Source organism: Haliotis rufescens, unplaced genomic scaffold (assembly GCF_023055435.1).
Source record: "Haliotis rufescens isolate VD_foot unplaced genomic scaffold, xgHalRufe1.0.p SCAF_11, whole genome shotgun sequence".
Lineage (NCBI taxonomy): Eukaryota > Metazoa > Mollusca > Gastropoda > Lepetellida > Haliotidae > Haliotis > Haliotis rufescens.
In genome coordinates this window covers 31,255,291-31,275,718 of record NW_025963791.1, presented here as the reverse complement: position 1 = coordinate 31,275,718, position 20,428 = coordinate 31,255,291, and the positions used below count along the sequence as shown (strand labels likewise).

General features: G+C 42.6%; 2 protein-coding genes across 2 annotated transcripts; one reads left to right on the top strand and one right to left on the bottom strand.

Annotated features, from left to right (window-relative positions):
* Positions 1-5,230: 5,230 nt before the first annotated feature.
* On the top strand, positions 5,231-6,388 carry LOC125378094 (putative protein CRIPAK). The gene has a single exon (XM_048392944.1). The coding sequence runs from the start codon at positions 5,231-5,233 to the stop codon at positions 6,386-6,388; it is 1,158 nt and encodes a 385-aa protein (XP_048248901.1).
* Positions 6,389-7,355: 967 nt separating this feature from the next.
* On the bottom strand, positions 7,356-16,305 carry LOC124132621. The gene is made up of 2 exons (XM_046496622.2): positions 16,197-16,305; positions 7,356-9,232 (listed from the first exon to the last, which is right to left on the bottom strand). Exon 2 carries the CDS (start codon positions 8,828-8,830, stop codon positions 7,859-7,861), a length of 972 nt encoding a protein of 323 aa, XP_046352578.1. The 5' UTR covers positions 8,831-9,232; positions 16,197-16,305; the 3' UTR covers positions 7,356-7,858.
* Positions 16,306-20,428: the final 4,123 nt, after the last annotated feature.

Here is a 20,428-nt window from a genome sequence, read left to right as displayed (position 1 = left end):
TAAAATGATATGTCGTATCTTGTACCAAGCAAGGCAGGATTGTGATGCATGACTCACCGGCAGATTACGGGTGCAAGATAACATTTTTATTGTATTTTGACGTTTACGTAAAATACTCATACGTTACCATATGTTATCCCCTTAATTATATTGAAATCAGCGAAAAATATACACCAATAGCAACGAGTATCAATAATAACAATAAAGTTGAATAATTAAAACATGAAGCGCTTTGCAAAATTGCAAGGCCACTTTTATGCATCAGCGCATTGGCAACGATCGTTTAAATAAGAACTAATACCAGTGCGTCGAAAGTATGACGATATGTTTTGTATATTTTGGAATTCAATGTTAAACATTACGGATGTTATGTTAATCATTTTAAATTTAGATTTTATTAATTAATATCCACTAAGACATTAAAACCAAGATTACATTATAAAACTGATCAGTCTTCACCGTGTCGTAAGATATGGTCACTTAACATTTTTCTACATATTGTTGTTGATACTAACGTCTTCAGTATTTCCGCAAAAGTGACGGGATAGAATGAATTCTTGGGTGAACCATGTGAGTCTTTTACGACCGCTTAGAGCAGTTTACTCTTCATTCATGCTGTAACGCTCAGTCAGTGTGTCTTTGAAACCTAAATGGGAAGTCCAAACATAAGTATAATATAAAACACCTATTGTAGCTACTCGTGTCAAGGTCAAAGACTATGACAGACAACACCCCGTTAAAGGCTACTCGGGGTATACTAATTACAACAACTCTCACACATGATACTGTCGGTATCTGAATTGTCGCTCAGTGTTAAATAGAGAACAGAAAAATAGAGTAGCCTCCCTTACTACTTAAAAGTGTTTAAAGGGAGCGTTTGAAATTCGCGGGACCTGGAAGTGAGTGAGTGAGTGAGCTGGGTTAAGACGCCGCTTTGAACAGCATTTAAGTTGTATCAGGGCAAGTCAACTTGATGGAGTTTACCAACGAGCACTTTGTAGAACAGGTCCTTGGTCCTATAGGAATTGGCTTTTAAGCACGTTTAGTCAAAGAAATCAGACCAATAAACTTAACATCCTTTAAGCCAGGATGACCTGGCCTCCATTAAAAGACGATGTCTGACCTCCTTAGCACCGCGATGGTCTGGCCTCCATTAAACCACGATGGCCTTACCCCCTTAAAACCACTGTGGTCTGTCCTCCATGCAGGATGGGACTACCTCAAATTTCCAAACACAGCGGGTTTATCTCCATTCTTCCACGACGGCAAGAGGGTGTGAAAGGGGTGCGCTCTTGCAAGGCGTTACTACAGCTCGATAGGTCCTAGTCTCCCTAGGGTCTCACTCAAAGCATTTGGCAACAGAACTTTTGCTCACACTACATCTTTGCTCTGGAATTCCCTTCCAGTGGAAATTAGGTAATCTCCAACTCTGGACACTTTCAAGACAAAACTGAAGACTTATCTCTTTAGATGTGTCTATGACCCTGTGTGAAGTCTATGAGCGACTACGTAGACGGAAATGGCGCTGAAGAATGGACTTTATTATTATTACAAAGGGTATAAAACTCGCTATCTTAGAACATTCCGAAAAGGGGTCACGGGTAGTAATAAATGTAACAGATATTGCCAAATTTCAACATTAAAATACCCATAGTCTTGACCAGTTCAAAATAGGTGTTCAAAACACAGAGGTTTTCTAAAAGAATTTGACAAATAACCCTCCAAACTGAGTATATATGTTTTAATTTCATCGGAACTTTTTATGCACTGTTTGGACTCGAGACGGCTCGATAGGTCATTTCTTGCGAATCAAATATGCCATCTGGCATTGTAGGGTTATTTAAGAAATGCTGAACGAATTTAATTCGCCAACAATTTTAGCAATTAACATACTACTATTTATTTAAAAATGTGTACGTCTTAGTTACAATAACCCCCAGTAAATAATACAAATTATAATACAAGATAATTCAAAATAAATGCCTCTTCACCCGGAACTGGGATGTGGAAGAACTTGACCAACATCACGGTTACTCACAACTCTCAATGGCTGCCAATGTTTGTGTTTACAATATGCGTGCTTCTGACAGGTAACACGAAGCAAGGTGACAACCCCGATCTATGATGTGGTTCAACATTAACCTGTAGATTTACTGGGAATGAGCTTGTGGTACAACAGGATTGCCAATAGAACTGGAACATGACTGAACAGCCCTTTTTAGGCTGCAGACGAGCCGACTATTTTGATATGAGGGGTTGGATTTAACCTGTCAATTTCATGATTTCACGACATTCGACGACTCTATCGTGTGAAAGAAGTGTGACAGCTGTGACCCGGAAACAGTGGTTCGTGTATGGTTTGCTTAATCGTGCGTGTTCTGAAATGAGACCGCCTCTGTGGTCTAGTGGTAGAGCGTCCGCCCGGAAAGCGGAAGGTCCGGGGTTCGATCCCCGACCGCGTCATACCAAAATACGTTAAAAGATGGAACTTGTTGTTACCCTGTCTGGCGCTCGGCATTAAGGGTCTAAAACAAGGACTGGTCGGCTCGGAGTCAGTATACTGTGTCTGAGTGGGGTATTCATGTTAAACTGCGGCATGGTATCTCATTGAGCTAGCACTATAAATCGGCATCAGTCCGGACTAGAACAAGCAGCCACACACACACACACGTGCATGCACGTCGCTATACAAGTGCAATAATCTTGGGCGACGTTAAACCCTATTTCACCTCACCTCTGAAATGAATTTCATCAAGTTGTTATGATCAAGTTCCTGTGATGTGACTTCAGTGATGTCGGGACATTGTTTTAGTGGTCTTTCGAAGGGAGGAGTGTTTCCTGATGGACTTTCAAATCCCTCCTGCCAAATTCTAACGGTGGTGGTTGAGGGAGACGGCAATGAATATCGATCACAAAAAGGTTTGTAAACAACTTGCTGATGAATAGGATAAACAATTCTTATGATAATTGTTATGTGGCAGTGTATGTTATTGTCTTATAGTTATATAGGGGGGGGGGGGGGGACAAAGGGGGGCCCAGTCGTCTAAGGCGCCGCGATTCGCTGTGCAGAGTTGCGTCCCTGGACACGCAGGAAACCTATGATTGTGGGTTCGAATCCCGGTTCGCCCCGATTATGTTTCTAGGTTTGTCAGCACCATACCCGTGCTCGTGGGTTTCACCGAAGTGGTAAACGTCTGAGACCTGCATCACTTTGGGCTTTCCTCCCACATTAAGCTGACACGCCGTGATATAACTGGAATAATGTTAAAAGCGGCGTTAAACCCAACTCACTCACTCACTCTTGTCTAATAGTGATTGTGACTATAAATTGTTTCTGTTGAGATTCGGTAGACGCTCGTTGTATTGCGTATGGGCAGTGATCAGTCGTCAGGAGGTTACAATATGTAGATGCTTGTGTCGTGTGTAAACTTCCAGTCTGTACACTGCGGTTGGTTATAGTATGTTATAGAAACATATGGGAAGTTCTGTAATATTCTACGTTTTGAGACCACTATCTGGAACTTTCCAGAGTCTGGAAAGGTTGTCTATAAGAGGACAATAGCGAGTTTACGTATGGAACACACAAGCATTTTCATAACGTCAAGGCCAGCTTTCATTCGAGGATCGCTCATCATCCCTGATTCCCTGACCAGCCCATCTCGGAAGCTTGACCACTGTCGCCGCTGGATGGATATATGGTATTATCAATGTCTTTAGCTATCACCACTTTCTTTTGCATTTGATACTGACCACTGCAATCATATTATTAATTGCCATTGAATATTGTACTCTTTTGTTTACTGCAATTGTAATTGCTGTGCAGTAATTTGTATTGATTTGTAAACTTATTGAATTTTGTAATACATTTGTTGATTGTATACCACTTGCTGGTCGGTTCTTTTACGAACAGATTTATGGATTAACGTATTCTTTCAATTTGGGAATCGACACGTAACATGAGGTTGTATCTTACTTTCGTTGTCAGTTGTTTCAGTGAGAACTTTGCCTGTTCCGAGTCTGTTCGCCACCGAACATGTCTCAAACAGTTTCATAAACATTATCATTTGTATGCAAAGATATGCCTTTGTTAAGTCTTGTATTGTCATCATCGAAGCAGTCAGGTTTACGGCCTAGAACGTCATATCGTCGTCAAAAGGTCCGATATGAGTGAGTGAGTGAGTGAGTGAGTGAGTGAGTGGGGTTTTACGCCGCTTTTAGCAATATTCCAGCAATATCACGGCGGGGGACACCAGAAATGGGCTTCACACATTGTACCCATGTCGGGAATCGAACCCGGGTCTTCGGCGTGACGAGCAAACGCTTTAACCACCAGGCTACCCGACCGCCCAGGTCCGATATGAAACTACCGTATTTCCTCTATTAGACGCTTGGCCGTCTATTAATTTCGCGAGAGTCGTTGACCGGTGTGTATTGGAGACATGGCTTGTATTAGAGACCCAGCGTGTAATAGACGAAATATAGATACGTTTTACAGTATGAATCGATATGTAGGCTGTCGATGTATTCATACGCGCGTTGTGAAAAGGCATAATATATTTGAAAGGGGTTTCCGTAGCGAGAAGGAAACCTCTTAATCAACCAGAATCAAGCATTCTTCAATAAAACAACAGATCCCATAGAGGCGTGTCGACATATAGCTACAGATCCCATAGGGGCGTGTCGACATATAGCTACAGATCCCATAGAGGCGTGTCGACATAAAACAACAGATCCCATAGGGGCGTGTCGACATATAGCCATACATCCCATAGAGGCGTGTCGACATATAGCCACAGATCCCATAGAGGCGTGTCGACATATAGCCACAAATCCCATAGAGGCGTGTTGACATATAGCCACAGATCCCATAGGAGCGTGTCGACATATAGCCACAGATCCCATAGAGGCGTGTCGACATAAAACAACAGATCCCATAGGAGCGTGTCGACATATAGCCACAGATCCCGTAGAGGCCTGTCGACATATAACCACAGATCCCATAGAGGCGTGTCGACATATAGCCACAGATCCCATAGAGGCGTGTCGACATATAGCTACAGATCCCATAGAAGCGTGTCGACATATAGCCACAGATCCCATAGAGGCGTGTCGACATATAGCCACAGATCCCATAGAGGCGTGTCGACATATAGCTACAGATCCCATAGAGGCGTGTCGACATATAGCCACAAATCCCATAGAGGCGTGTCGACATATAGCTACAGATCGCATGGAGGCGTGTCGACATATAGCCACAGATCCCATAGAGGCGTGTCGACATAAAACAACAGATCCCATAGGAGCGTGTCGACATATAGCCACAGATCCCGTAGAGGCCTGTCGACATATAACCACAGATCCCATAGAGGCGTGTCGACATATAGCCACAGATCCCATAGAGGCGTGTCGACATATAGCTACAGATCCAATAGAAGCGTGTCGACATATAGCCACAGATCCCATAGAGGCGTGTCGACATATAGCCACAGATCCCATAGAGGCGTGTCGACATATAGCTACAGATCCCATAGAGGCGTGTCGACATATAGCCACAAATCCAATAGAGGCGTGTCGACATATAGCTACAGATCGCATGGAGGCGTGTCGACATATAGCCACAGATCCCATAGAGGCGTGTCGACATATAGCCACAGATCCCATAGAGGCGTGTCGACATATAGCCACAGATCCCATAGAGGCGTGTCGACATATAACCACGGATCCCACAGACGCTAGTCGACATATAGCTACAGATCCCATAGAGGCGTGTCGACATGTAACCACGGATCCCACAGACGCTAGTCGACATATAGCTACAGATCCCATAGAGGCGTGTCGACATGTAACCACAGATCCCATAGAGGCGTGTCGACATATAGCCACAGATCCCATAGAGGCGTGTCGACATATAGCTACAGATCCCATAGAGGCGTGTCGACATATAGCCACAGATCCCATAGAGGCGTGTCGACATATAGCCACAAATCCCATAGAGGCGTGTCGACATATAGCTACAGATCGCATGGAGGCGTGTCGACATATAGCCACAGATCCCATAGAGGCGTGTCGACATATAGCCACAGATCCCATAGAGGCGTGTCGACATATAGCCACAGATCCCATAGAGGCGTGTCGACATATAACCACGGATCCCACAGACGCTAGTCGACATATAGCTACAGATCCCATAGAGGCGTGTCGACATGTAACCACGGATCCCACAGACGCTAGTCGACATATAGCTACAGATCCCATGGAGGCGTGTCGACATGTAACCACAGATCCCATAGAGGCGTGTCGACATATAGCTACAGATCGCATGGAGGCGTGTCGACATATAGCCACAGATCCCATAGATGCGTGTCGACATAAAACAACAAGTTCATAGAACCACATCAATTATGAAGCTCAAAATATAATATGGGCATGGACACATGAAACTCCATGCAGATACTTAAGGGACTTGGTCACTTAAGATTGAAGATACTTTTTGGACATAGTCACATGAAATCCCTGGTACATTAGGAACAATATTACATGGAAGTACGGATACAACAGGGGCATGCCACAAGATCTGAAAGTCCCTGGCCATGACACTCGACATACAAGTGATATGTACCTCGTTAAAGGAAAGTATGTAAACCTGGTGAATGTGTATCGTGTAAATAAAAGCAAAGACCCCTGGCAACACCAAGACAGATGATACACATTATGGAGTGGCAGAAAACCAAAACTTTAAAGTACGTATGGACATTTTACCATGACATTGAATGCGTCGCAGTTAAGTCATAGTAGAATGGCGGGAAACATATTCTGCTCAAAATTTAAATCAGAATAGGTTTATCTCCCAATTCACTTGATCAAGGAAAAAAAGGACAAAAAAAAGAGAAAAAGACATTGGTAATTAAGTATATTTTAGTATATGGACACAGACGTCATAGGAACATCATTGTGCAGACATGTAATATATGTTACATATATTCTTAGAGATGAAGAGCTTAGAGCCATAAGGGCCAATGTCATGTGGAGTCTGCTGTGAGAAAAGTGATGAAAACACATAATATTGTGTATGTTAATGAACTTGTTTTACCGATAAGTTCCTAGACATTAACGCATTCTGACAGCAGAGATATAAATGTCGTTATAAAACATTCGAAAAAGGAAATAAACTTACGTTTTTAATATGTGTAAAGGTGGAAAAGGCCAATGTCTGTATTTTGGGCCCTTTTTTACCCTTAGGCATTTGCATACTATTATTAGGATTTAACATGTGAAATTGATAAACTACTACTGAAAGTACAAACTCTTACTATTGAAGTACTTTTAAATGATTTAAACTTATGCCAACTTTGTTGAAATAGTTGAAATATGATAATAAGGAGACAAACTTTCAAAATCTCTCTCAAACAACCAGTCTCAACCACACACGGAAATGAGAGCTAAAAGGGCCAAAATCTAACAAAGTGACTATGGCCCTTTTGAAACTTTCTTTTGGCCCTTTTATAGAATTGTAAGTAGCTATATTTTAAAAACCCATTAATGAAAACATACAATATTTTTTCTACAGGTAGACAAGAACTCATAGGTGTTATTTATGCAATAATATGCAAAAAGGGCCAAGGTGCATTTTGGCCCCTTTTAGCTCTAAGCTCTTCATTAATGTCGAAAGACAAGGGTCACGTTCTGTATAAACATGTCACTGTACTGTAGCAGAGGATTACATCATGCCTGCCAGTATTGTACACATTGAGATAAAGTTATCTCTTGGCAGCAGCAAACAACAGGCACATCACGAATTAAGGTGCACTTCATGAAAGCACTATTACCTTTCAATTTTACCATTTCGAGAAGACCAATTTCAAAATGCAAAACCCCTTTCCTTCATAAAGTCCATAGCTTTCATTCCGATCTTTGGTTTGCTCTCTTTCGGCTTTCGCGGGGGGATGTGGAGACAGTCCATGTTCTTCACGATGTCTTTCACATCAAATGAAGTCTGGTAGTCCTTTATTGGTGTAAGCGCATGTTCCAAATTACTATAACGTCTGTCGTTTGTTAAACTATCCATGCTCATACCGTATCTCCTTGACGATCCTTTCTTAGCCCATGTTTTAACTCCACCACCGGCCGATTCTCGTCCAATTGCACCGAGCATCGTTACTGAGGCTGCAGAAAGACCCGCCGCCGAAACAACAACGTTTGGTAATCGTGGGGCCTCGGTTGCCAGTGATTCGTTGGCCCAAGGTTTCACACTGTGTGTTCCTGGTAGCTTAAAGGCCCCTGATGATTTCGCGGCCATCTCTGTGACCAGATCTGGTATAAACGTCACTGATTTACCCTTTAAACCATGATCGCCGTTCCGCAATTCCCTCGGCCTATCGCGTCCATTTTTCGGATCCATCCTCTCAAGAAACGCCTGACGCGCATTGGTATATTTCCCCGGTCCCTTAACACGGTACGAAGACACACTGGAATCACTGTTCTCTATAGAAGACCTCCTACTGCTCATTGTATCACTCTGAGTTAACATACGTTTGAAGACACTGGACTTCCGCTGCATTCTGTCGACGAACACCTTCTTCTCGTAGGCATTCTGGGAGAGGAATTTGTACCTCTCTTTCGAAAGATCCCATAGTTTCGACTTTAGCATTCGTTCCTCGGTAACATTATCAACCAGTTGACCAGACATTCTGGACGCTTCGTGATTAGCTCCGAGTGGATCTGCATCCTTTTTTACCCACGCTTCCATCTCCTTCATTGCATTCGACTTATTAGACATGAACTTAGATTTAATCCGAGGTGGTGCGCTCTTCGGTTTTGGATGCATTGTCATGGACTAGGGTTCACTTGTCACAAACTTGATTCCTCACAGAACCGAACGTTCTAAGCATCAAATCCCCCGAAGAAAAACATCACAGCCGGTGTTCGTGTCTTATAATGACTTAATTATTGCGGTACGCCATCAATACTAAAAGAACAGTGTCGAAACTGAAAATACCCAGAACACTTTCAGGATCCACGCTATGAATAATGTATACTGGTGTAATTGTTGTACCCTGTCGTTGATTTCTTTCTATCCGTTAATTACCGTTCCCAAGAGTCCTTTTGACATTTCATCCATTTGGGCTGATCTGAAGTTCCTGATCGAGTCTCATTACTTCTGAAGAACTTCTTCGTCAAATCTATCTGATCGGGTAAAACACTCGCTGAGAGTCCACACTCCCTGCATTGTTACCTGAAAGCAAACACAGTATGAAGTAAGACTTTTTCAGTTTGTTTCCCTTCATTGGGCATGAACTATTGGCTTAGATCATATATCAAGAGCTCCAGTGATCCGTTATTGATTGCAAGACAATATGCACGGAGAAACTCACATAACACATACTGGGTAACTCATTTAGGATATCCACCTGAGATTACCTGTATTCAAAACACAGTTGCCCACCTTTCGGCTTTACGAACAATATAACTTTGATGTCACAGTACGAGCCTGATTAAGACTGATCTAACATTATGGGCAAGTGTTGATAGTGACTGTTAACTAAGTAGGTATGGTCAGGTTGGATTATCTCTAGGGCTCTTGGCAGTACAAAAATCACTCGTTGCATGGTAGCTAAATTGCTTGTGTTTAGAAACACAAGGTTTGCGCTTATACTTTGGAGGGTATGTTTAAGAAAGGAAATTAGATACTTAGAATGTTAATTGTGTGCAATGTAGTTTGTAGCGAAAAGTACGTGAGTGAGTGAGTTATATAAGTATGGTGTCCCTTTGACCGTATTCACTTATATCATAAGTGTAAGCTTCAGGACTGGGTAACGCCGATGGTAGATATTATTACTTGGTGAAATTCACGGGAACGGGCACAATGCTAACAGACATGGAATCACGACCGTGTCGAATCCGGAATTTGAACTCAGTGGCAGCGGATTCTGGTACGGGTAAGGGACTGAGCTCCACATCACCGCGCCTTAGGCTACTGGGCCAACCGTGCCCTCGGATGTATACGTCGAAATGTATGGAAGTAGGGTATTGCCTGTCTGATAACTGTTATTCTTCTCTTTCAGGAGTTGCCAGCGCCAGAATCATTATAATCCTCCGGGAGCAAAATTTGAATCATGAGGACATTTTTTGTACTCATGAAGAGTATATACGGTAAGTAAATAGTACATGGACTAAATAGGTACTAGTATCAACAAAACTAGGTTATTGCGTTTTCTTTAGTTTAAGAACGAAAAATATAATTCAAGTTGCGTCACTTAGGTGAGCCATAAACCTCTGATCGTGGGTTCGATTCCCACATTCGCCTTGGTTATGTTTATATGTTATTATCAGAAATATCCCCATGGTCTAGTGTTTCACTAAATCGGCAAATGTCTCAGACCTGAACCATTTTAGCCTTTACTCCTACATCAAACTGACGCACCGCGATGTAACTGGAATACTGTTCAAGCGGCGTTTACCCAACTCACTCACTCCACAAAGGTCAGAAAACCCATTCATGAAACCATAGTATTAATTGACACGTTATATTAAACTGTTCTTTTCGTTTATTGCCGTCAGTCTATAGCAATCACGTTAAATCCTTCAACCGTTTCGGGGCGGTCGGGTAGCCTAGTGGTTAAAGCGTTCGCCCGTCACGCCGAAGACCCGGGTTCGAATCCCGACATGGGTACAATGTAAAACCAAACTCACTCACTCACTCACTTCAACCGTTTCATTGGTCATTGCTATTGTCGTTCGAAAAGGGTAAGTGATAAAAGAAAAATCCCCTCAATTTAATTCACACTTCGTGTCCTTTAATCGATCATTGTTTTCTTCCAGCAGCGAAAGATAGGTCCATCGTTATGAAGTAGGGTATTGCCTGTCTGATATCTGTTATTCCTCTCTTTCAAGAGTTGCCAGCGCCAGAATCATTAAAATCCCCCCGGGAGTAGTCTCAATACACATCGCCACGTTGAACAGTGATATACATCGATCACCAATACCTTATTTTCACCACGGGGCATAATAACCGAGCAAGACAGCCTTGACCTACACATGGTCGATACAAATTCGTTATACACCGGGGGCATGGGTGGCCTAGTCGTCTAAGGCGCCGCGATTCGCTGTGCAGAGTTGCGTCCCTTGGGCACGCAGGAAACCTATGATTGTGGGTTCGAATCCCGGTTCGTCCCGATTATGTTTCTAGGTTTGTCAGCACCATACCCGTGCTCGTGGGTTTTACCGAAGTGGTAAACGTCTGAGACCTGCATCACTTCGGGCTTTCCTCCCGAATTTAGCTGACACGTCGTGATATAACTGGAATACTGTTAAAAGCGGCGTTAAAGCCAACTCACTCACCGTTATACACCATTTAAACATAATAATGAACGTTGTAGGTTTCGGGCCAACCAAGCCATACACAACTCTCTTGTACGACATGAGGGTTATAATGACCCATTGGTCCACGGCGCTATTCACTGTGCGGAGTTGCACCCCTTGGCCGGGCAAGGAGCCTATGGTAGTTGGTTTGACTGTTTCGCCCTGACGTGATCATATTTTTTGTTATTTTGAGGGCTTTTTATATTACATTTCTGGCGGATTTGTAATTTTTGCTTTTACCCGATAAAACAATTGGTTACCTTTTGCATCTATGATATATTTTGCATATAAGAACCCAGCATCCCGCTTTCATCATACGTATTTTGATCTCACAGTGAATCCATTTTCCCCATAAGGTCAAAGTCACTGTGATCATACAAATGGTTATACATATTCTGACCATGAGGACATGTTTCACGGGCGTCCTTTTAATCCCGCGCGTCAGTCGTTGTTATGAGGGGGCACGGGTGGCCCAGTCGTCTAAGGCGCCGCGATTTCCTGTGCAGAGTTGCGTCCCTTGGGCACGCAAGAAACCTATGATTGTGGGTTCGAATCCCGGTTCGTCCCGATTATGTTTCTAGGTTTGTCAGCATGAATGAAACTGGAATACTGTTAAAAGCGACGTTAAATCCAACTTACTCACTCACTCATTGTTATGAATAGTAATTCAAATTATTTGAAGCAGATTCTGTTTTCCATGAAACGCAAACGACACTGACATTGTATTAAAGAGCCGAGTTCAAAGTGGGTCCAGTTGTGTTTGTTGGTATTCTATGTGGATTATTTTCTAAATTCCACCTCCCTCGTCACATTTTTTCAGGAAAAAAGTTTGACAACAAGTCATATGCACGAGAAACAGTTTTATGAAGCGTGTCCCATTTTCATAAGAACGTCGAAAACGATCGTTGAACATTCTGCATATAAGACATTATGCATCTCTTCTATAAGCAGAGTCGATTGTACGATTCCTACTATATCATGAGCATGTGTTTATGCAACACTATTCAGGCTCTATGTATCGATGTAATAAGACGTGTGGTATGTATTCAAGGGAAGGCGTGTGTTATGTATTCAAGGGAACACGTGTGGTATGTATTCAAGGGAACACGTGTGGTATGTATTCAAGGATGACGTGTGGTATGTATTCAAGGGAAGGCGTGTGTTTATGTATTCAAGGGAACACGTGTGGTATGTATTCAAGGGAACACATGTGATATGTATTCAAGGATGACGTGTGGTATGTATTCAAGGATGATGTGTGGTATGTATTCAAGGAACACATGTGGTGTGTATTCAAGGGACACGTGTGGTATTTTTTCAAGGGAACACGTGTGGCATAGATTCAATGGAACACGTGTGGTATGTATTAAATGGAACACATGTGATATGTATTCAAGGATGACGTGTGGTATGTATTCAAGGAACACGTGTGGTATATATTCAATGGAACACAGGGGGTATGTTTTCAAGGGAACATGCGTGGCATAGATTCAATGGAACACGTGTGGTATGTATTAAACACGTGTGTATAATTACAAATTACAAATTATAATGCCCAAATGCAAACACACACCCTCCACCTCCACCAATACGACATATATGAAGCATCACAATCATGGCATAAAGGTAGAGTACCTGTCTTATGAGTTGATCATTGGCATTTTCATATACTAACGGGGGAAAAGTAAAAACCTGCGCTCCACATAAAGTTCAATTGAATAATTATTCCGAAATTAAATAATACATATTTCAATACATATTCATTAAGACATCTCCTCGACTTTAAGGTCGTGAGTCACAGTTCGCACGTGCATGGTAATACACGGCGCACAATTTTGAAGTTCGCGTGTTTATTGGGAGCATGATATTCACGCACGTGTTTTGTTAATGTGAAAAGAACACAATGATTGTGTCAGGTGCTAATGAATATACTTTTGTTTAACCGTAAATAACGCTTACACAATGCCGCGGCTTGCTGAAAATCAACGTCTTCGCGCCGTGGGTATGGTGCAAACAGGAATGGCGCAAAACGACGTTGCCAAGCATGATGATGTTCATCTAAGCACAATAACATTTGTTTGGAGACATTATCAACATCAGGGCACCAGTCAGGGCTTGCCACGTATCGGTCGTCCAAGCGTGACGGGGCGGTCGGGTAGCCTAGTGGTTAAAGCGTTCGCTCGTCACGCCGAAGACCCAGGTTCGAATCCCGACATGGGTACAATGTGTGAAGCCCATTTCTGGTGTCCCCCGCCGTGATATTGCTGGAATATTGCTAAAAGCGGCGTAAAACCATACTCACTCACTCACTCCAAGCGTGACGTCACGTCAACACGACAACCATATTCGGTTGGTGCACGGAATCGATACAAAACTGCCACATTAACAGCTAGGAAAATTCCTGCTGTGAGACCAATTAGTGGCTGAATCGTGCGCAACCTGTAGATGGAACACAACATCCGACCCCGACCTCATGCGATACGCCCAGTCTTGCTTCCACGCCACCGTCCGGCACGCCTAGCTTGGTGTAGACTGCATCTGAGGTTTAGAAGGCAAGGCTGGGATAGGATACTGTTCGCAGATGGGTCCAGAGTTCATCTCGACAGATCCGATGGTCGTACAAGGGTCTATTGGCGTCCAGGAGAACGTTTTAGCGACGTTCCGTTACTTAACGTCGTCAGTTTGTTGGTGAAAGTGTAATGGTATGAGGTGGCATCACAACTCATTAATGTTGAATGGCTACTGGGACGACGTCGCTCGTGATCATGTTCTATCCTTTGTGCAAATGCATGGACGTAACGTTGCAGCGGGGTCATGCTCGCCCACTTGTTGCACGTGTTGTAACAGTCTTGTTGAGGAAGCATAACATTGCTGTACTGCCATGGCCGGCTGTTTCTCAAGACCTCTCGCCAAATGAACATATCTGGGATGGGATAATAATAATAATAATAATAATAATAATTGATTTGTAAAGCGCCTAATATCCATCGACAGTTGCTCACTGGCGCTGTGACAATGTTAAAATGTAATGTCTATGTACATATGCCAAAAATCAGGAGAAAGTGAAGAAGTGGGTTTTGAGGAGAGACTTAAACGTTTCCTTAGAAGCAGAGTTTCTCAGATTCAAAGGCAAAGAGTTCCATAACTGTGGACTGCAAAAGGACAAGGCACGGTCAGACATAGCAGAAGTAGACAGAGGCTTATACAGTAGAGTTCCACCAGAGGATCGGAGAGCACGCTCTGGAGAGTACAGGGATATAAGATCTTTGAGATAGTCTGGATAGTCGCTATTGTTGAGGCAGTCGTGAGTGATGATACATATCTTATAGTTTATACGAAAGGAGACTGGAAGCCAATGTAGTGCCTTGAGGACAGGACGGATGGGAGGACGCCTACGACAGGACCAGAACCAGCCGGTAACACCAACTCAGTTGAGCAAATCTTTGGTTGACATTTGGAACAACATCTCCCAGGCTGTTTTCAATCATCTGGTGTCTTTAATGCACCGCCGCTGCCTCGTCTGTATCAACGCAAATGGTGGTCACACCCGACACTGACATAGTTCATTGAGTTGTTACACACCTCTGTTTTAGGGCGTGTCTCTCTGTCTCCTGTTATCAGATATGAGTCTTGTCAATGAAATTGTCATGATAAGACATTGATCAGACGAATGACCAAACATTACAATACTATTTATCAATATCAACATTTACACCACTCTATACGAGGCCCGGGGGGCATGGGTGGCCCAGTCGTCTAAGGCGCCGCGATTCGCTGTGCAGAGTTGCGTCCCTTGGGCACGCCAGAAACCTATGATTGTGGGTTCGAATACCTGTTCGCCACGATTATGTTTCTAGGTTTGTCAGCACCATACCCGTGCTCGTGGGTTTCACCGAAGTGACAAACGTCTTAGACCTACATCACTTCGGGCTTTCCTCCCACATTAAGCTGATACACCGTGATATAACTGGAATACTTTTAAAAGCGGCGTTACACCCAACTCACTCACTCCCAGTTACTTTTTTTCCGTAAGTGTATCTCGCTTCATTAAATCTCCACTGACGTGAGATGTATTTCAACGAAATACGTGAAATCTCCTTTGAAATATGTATTTCCAAATACACGTACATGCATACGTGGTGAATAACAATATGTGTAGCAACCGGCTCAACTTTTTGACAATAATACTCCCTGAACCTTGGTAGTACCGTTAGGGTATGGCATAGTTGTCATCTTATCTTTCAATACACTACTCATTACTGTTGTAAACGTCGACCATAGAGACCCAGACAATGCTTCATGACAATGTAACTTTGTTGGATAAAACACGGGTTTGACATCAACATGTCCAGTGTCACAAGCTACAACGATCGTGTTTCTCATGTAACTTAATCACATTATAAGTTGCAGTACGCGGAACAATACCGGCTGTCTCGTTTAGAATGAAATTGTTGTTAAAAGTATTACAATTTATGACATTAGAGACGGACAAAAATCTCAGAATAAACTGCAAGGGGAAAAATTTGCATTGGTATATATACTGCCAGACCCTTCATGGTCAGTTCATAAGACATGGGTCATTATAAAAGCTGTGTTTGATATTTATGTTTCCACTATTCGTTTCATATAGGAAATAAATCTATCAACTCAGTATTACTAAAACAAAAGAGACACAAAGACCCATTCACACACCTTACCAATGAACACGACTCTACATTTGTACAGCGACACTGTGTACATCAGCACTTGTGACATAAGTAGGACAGTTTATATCCATATTTCACTCACAAAACGAAATACATAAACATGAATATAACAAAATATGGGCAGTAGCTTACCTGTTGGACCAACAAACGCATACAACACGCAGCTAAACGTTGCTATATAGATTTTTCTCTGGGCCTATAGTGCCCTTGTCACAAACCACCGAAGTGTGTAATGTACTCGATATAAGCGCTCAACAGTATCAATGAATCGTTAAAGATAATCCACGTATGTCATAATCCCCTGGCAGGAGCGCCGAGCCTAACCCGTCGGGTGGCCTTGCACGGTGAACGTGGTGTTCTACATGCCTTGTTCGTGCAAGACGTGGAATTGATTTCCGATAATCTTGAAAAGATTTACCGCTAGTAAGTCTACCGTACATGGAGGGTGTCTAACTGCGTGTAGGCTCATGTGTTGTCATGGGGGATGGCATTAGGAAATGCAGTCTACCACCCTTCCATTATAATCCTATCAATAAACACATAATTATTCATTATGAAATATGATATGGAATAAGCTTAAAATACTTCATGTAGAGGGTAAATAATATTCCCAATATAGAATAAATCATAAGTTAATATACTTCGGTAAGGGGTAATTCCCCCAAAATATAACGTAGAATGATTAGTGCCTTATTGAAGAGTGTGTGTCGCTTGCAATATTAATAATAATATTAATATTAACGATTACCCATATTTCAACGTGTTTTTAAACAGGTGACATTTAAGGTCACGTATATTAAGGCACAGCGTTCAAGGGGAACAGTTGCGATATTGAGTACCTTTGTCATAGGTTCTAGTTGAAAGAGCCCATGACTCAAGACATAACCTTGCATGCCGCCATTCTTCTAATCCCGGTTTTCATAGCTAAGTAAGGACAGACAAGAGCACACAGTCACACCACAGCTAGGTCTGAAAAAGTCGCCTGTAGTCTCCTGGGAGGTTGGGCGATCCATGAGTGTGTTTCGCCGCTGTCACACAATGCTACTGTTCGTGAGGCCGGTGTTATATTTCAACTTGTCACCTACTGGAGTCATCACAGTGTCGAGCAGACCGTCGTGGTGATTATTGTAACACAAGAAGGCTGGGGAAGTAACGCATACAGTGACGGCGTTCTGGACATTTGACCTTATCGTTGCTGACCTTGTGTAAATTAACGTTCACATACATGCTTTTATCATGGTAACTGTGGAAGAACCTATTTTTCTGACTTACTTGAGGTTGGGTCGGTTGTGTGTGGTAAGGTGGCTGTGATGTAATGTGAATAATATAACAGGAATACTGCTGAAATAAACCGAACTCCCTCACTCACTCGTGTCGACGACTATTCCAGATATGCAAAGAACCCGTGAAGATCCGGCTTAGAATAGAATGTCTTACTTGTCGCAAGAGGTGACTAACGGGATCGGGTGGTCAGGCTGGCTGACTTGATTGATGCATGTCATCGTATCCCTATTGCGTGGATCGATGCTTATGATGTCAATCATTGGACTGTCTAGTCCATACTCGATAGTTTACACACCGCCGTTATATAGCTGGAATATTGCTGAGTGCGGCGTTAAACAACAAACATACATGCATTCTTGTGAGATATTAAAGTTGAAAAGGCGCTATCAAAGAGATGACACATGGACTAACATGGCATAGTAGTGGCTTCCTTGGACACATTCAACATCTTTATTGAAGGCATGTTGCATTTACGACAGACACCTACTATTCCGTTTCATTCATATCTATATAAAGTGAAGGAGTACTTAAAGAAGTCCACCAGGAAGACATCTTTATATACTACACATAAAATGTTCTGGATCATAGATATTTGGGGGGATATTTTCATGAAATTGTGTGCTTTAGTTACTATATTCATGACTGTTCATGATCCCTCCGTTTTTGTTCATTAAATGTAAAATAGGCAACATTTATAATTTAGTTAGCTTCCTGTTCATGACATTTTGATTGGGGGCGGTCGGGTAGCCTGGTGGTTAAAGCGTTCGCTCGTCACGCCGAAGACCCGGGTTCAATTCCCGACATGGGTACAATGTGTGAAGCCCATTTCTGGTGACCCCCGCCGTAATATTGCTGGAATATTGCTAAAAGCGGCGTAAAACCATACTCACTCACTCACTCACTCACTCAAGTCTAGTGCCGTCATTGAAACCGGTTATTTATCGACGCTGACACATAATGACTAGCCGATAAAACACAATAACCTGAACGGATTTTTGGAGGTCGCCATCTTGTTTTCAAAAGCTGTACCAACCTGTGTTTTCGATCTGGAATCCTTATTCGAAGTTTTCTTCCGATTAGGTAAACTGTACGTACTCAGTGGAAGTGATTAAGGCACATATTGTTGTACAGGATGTACGAAATATTTCATGCTTGTAGCTTGTCGGAGATGTAGAGCGGCCTTGTTAATCCAACAACCCAAATTGGCAAATCTTTCTAGCCGTTTCGAATCGTATGCCCCAGTAGTGACAGGATAGCTGATATTGAGCGACAAACCGGTGACGGTACACGATGACCGCAGCCAACGTGAACCTGCTGTGTTCGGCTGTCAGCCTATATTTCATTACTATATTTGATTTTTTCTTTGATTTGTTTCATTGATTTGCTGATTTATTTCATATTGACTGAGGAACTTGAGCGGTCGTAAAAGGGTCGGGTGGTCAGATTGGGCGAATTGGTTGATGAGGTGTCATCGGATGCTTTGTGTTTTCAGCATCTTGGTCCATATTCGATTTTGGGGGCGGTCGGGTAGCCTAGTGGTTAAAGCGTTCGCTCGTCACGCCGAAGACCCTGGTTCGATTCCCGACATGGGTACAATATGTGAAGCCCATTTCTGGTGTCCCCCTGCAGTGATATTGCTGGAATATTGCTAAAAGCGGCGTAAAACCATACTCACTCACTCACTCCATATTCGATTATCGAAGGCTGTCGTGGTATAATGGGATATTGATAAATGTGGTGTTAAAATTGAAAATATCACACGCATCTTTACCCAATTGACCTAGTATGTCTTACAGACCCTGATACAAATATATATCAAATACAGCCCATTCAAGTCTATAATGTTTGACAAGTCTAGATTCCTGCAGTATCAGTATCCGAAAATGAAGAGAGTCACTGGGCTCCCTTTTATTATATTTTTTATTAAGATAACTGAACAACTGGTTTTTTTCTGTACGATATGTTCATTTCAGAGACTAGATGTTAGTCTACCAATTGACAGTACTCGTGTGTCGTTAACTCCAAATGCGTTGTCGTTAATTATACATTCAGAACACGGATTGTCGTATTAGTGACCTTGAGCTGTCGGGTTATCCAATCATAAGGTGGGCGGCAAAAGGTGTACTACATGGGACAAGTGGTAGACAAGTAAAGTCAGTCTCGATTATCTGCCGAAACATATTCCACTGTGCGTAAGACCCGTGAAGATTCCGGGGTAGAATAGGTCTTCAGCAACCCATACTTGCCGTAAAAGGTGACTATGCTTGTCGTAAAAGGCGAATAACGGGATCGGGTGGTCAGACTCGCTGACTTGGTTGATACATGTCTTCGAACCCAATTGCGTGGATCGATGTTCATGATGTCAATCACTGGATTGTGTGGTCCAGACTCGGTTATTTACAGACCGCCGTCATATAGCTGGAATATTGCTGGATGCGGCGTTAAACAACAAACAAACCAACCAACTGTGCGTAAAAGGCAAATAGTGATGAACATTGTATGAAGAGATCACTGAGAATTGGTGATGATACAAGGTGTTCAGGAAAAAGGTAATCATGTCAAATTTGCATAAAAAATGAATGTTTGATTTGCTGCACGCTGCAGTAAAATCCATATCTATCAGTATTTCAACATAACAACCTAAAAGTACTTTTTGTTTGAATACGTCGCTGACCTGTAAAGATCCGGGTTAGAATAGGTTTTCAGAAGAGGCGACTTACGGGATCGGGTGGTCAGGCTTGGTTGATGCATGTCATCGTATCCCAATTGTGTGAAACGATGTTCATGATGTCAATCACTGGATTGTTCGGTCCGGACTCGATTATTCACAGACCGCCGTCATATAGCTGGAATATTGCTGAGTGCGGCGTTAAACAACAAACAAACAAACAAGAATACGTCGATATAAGGTGAGTGAGTGAGTGAGTTGGGTTTAACGCCGCTTTTAACATTATTCCAATCATATCGCGGCGTGTCAGCTTAATGTGGGAGGAAAGCCCGAAGTGATGCAGGTTTTAGACGTTTACCACATCGGTGAAACCCACGAGCACGGGTATGGTGCTGACAAACCTAGAAACATA

Bases quoted from the DNA above. Each gene is read 5' to 3' on its own strand.
- LOC125378094 (XM_048392944.1), top strand. From the start codon at position 5,231: ATGGAGGCGTGTCGACATATAGCCACAGATCCCATAGAGGCGTGTCGA.
- LOC124132621 (XM_046496622.2), bottom strand. From the start codon at position 8,830: ATGACAATGCATCCAAAACCGAAGAGCGCACCACCTCGGATTAAATCT.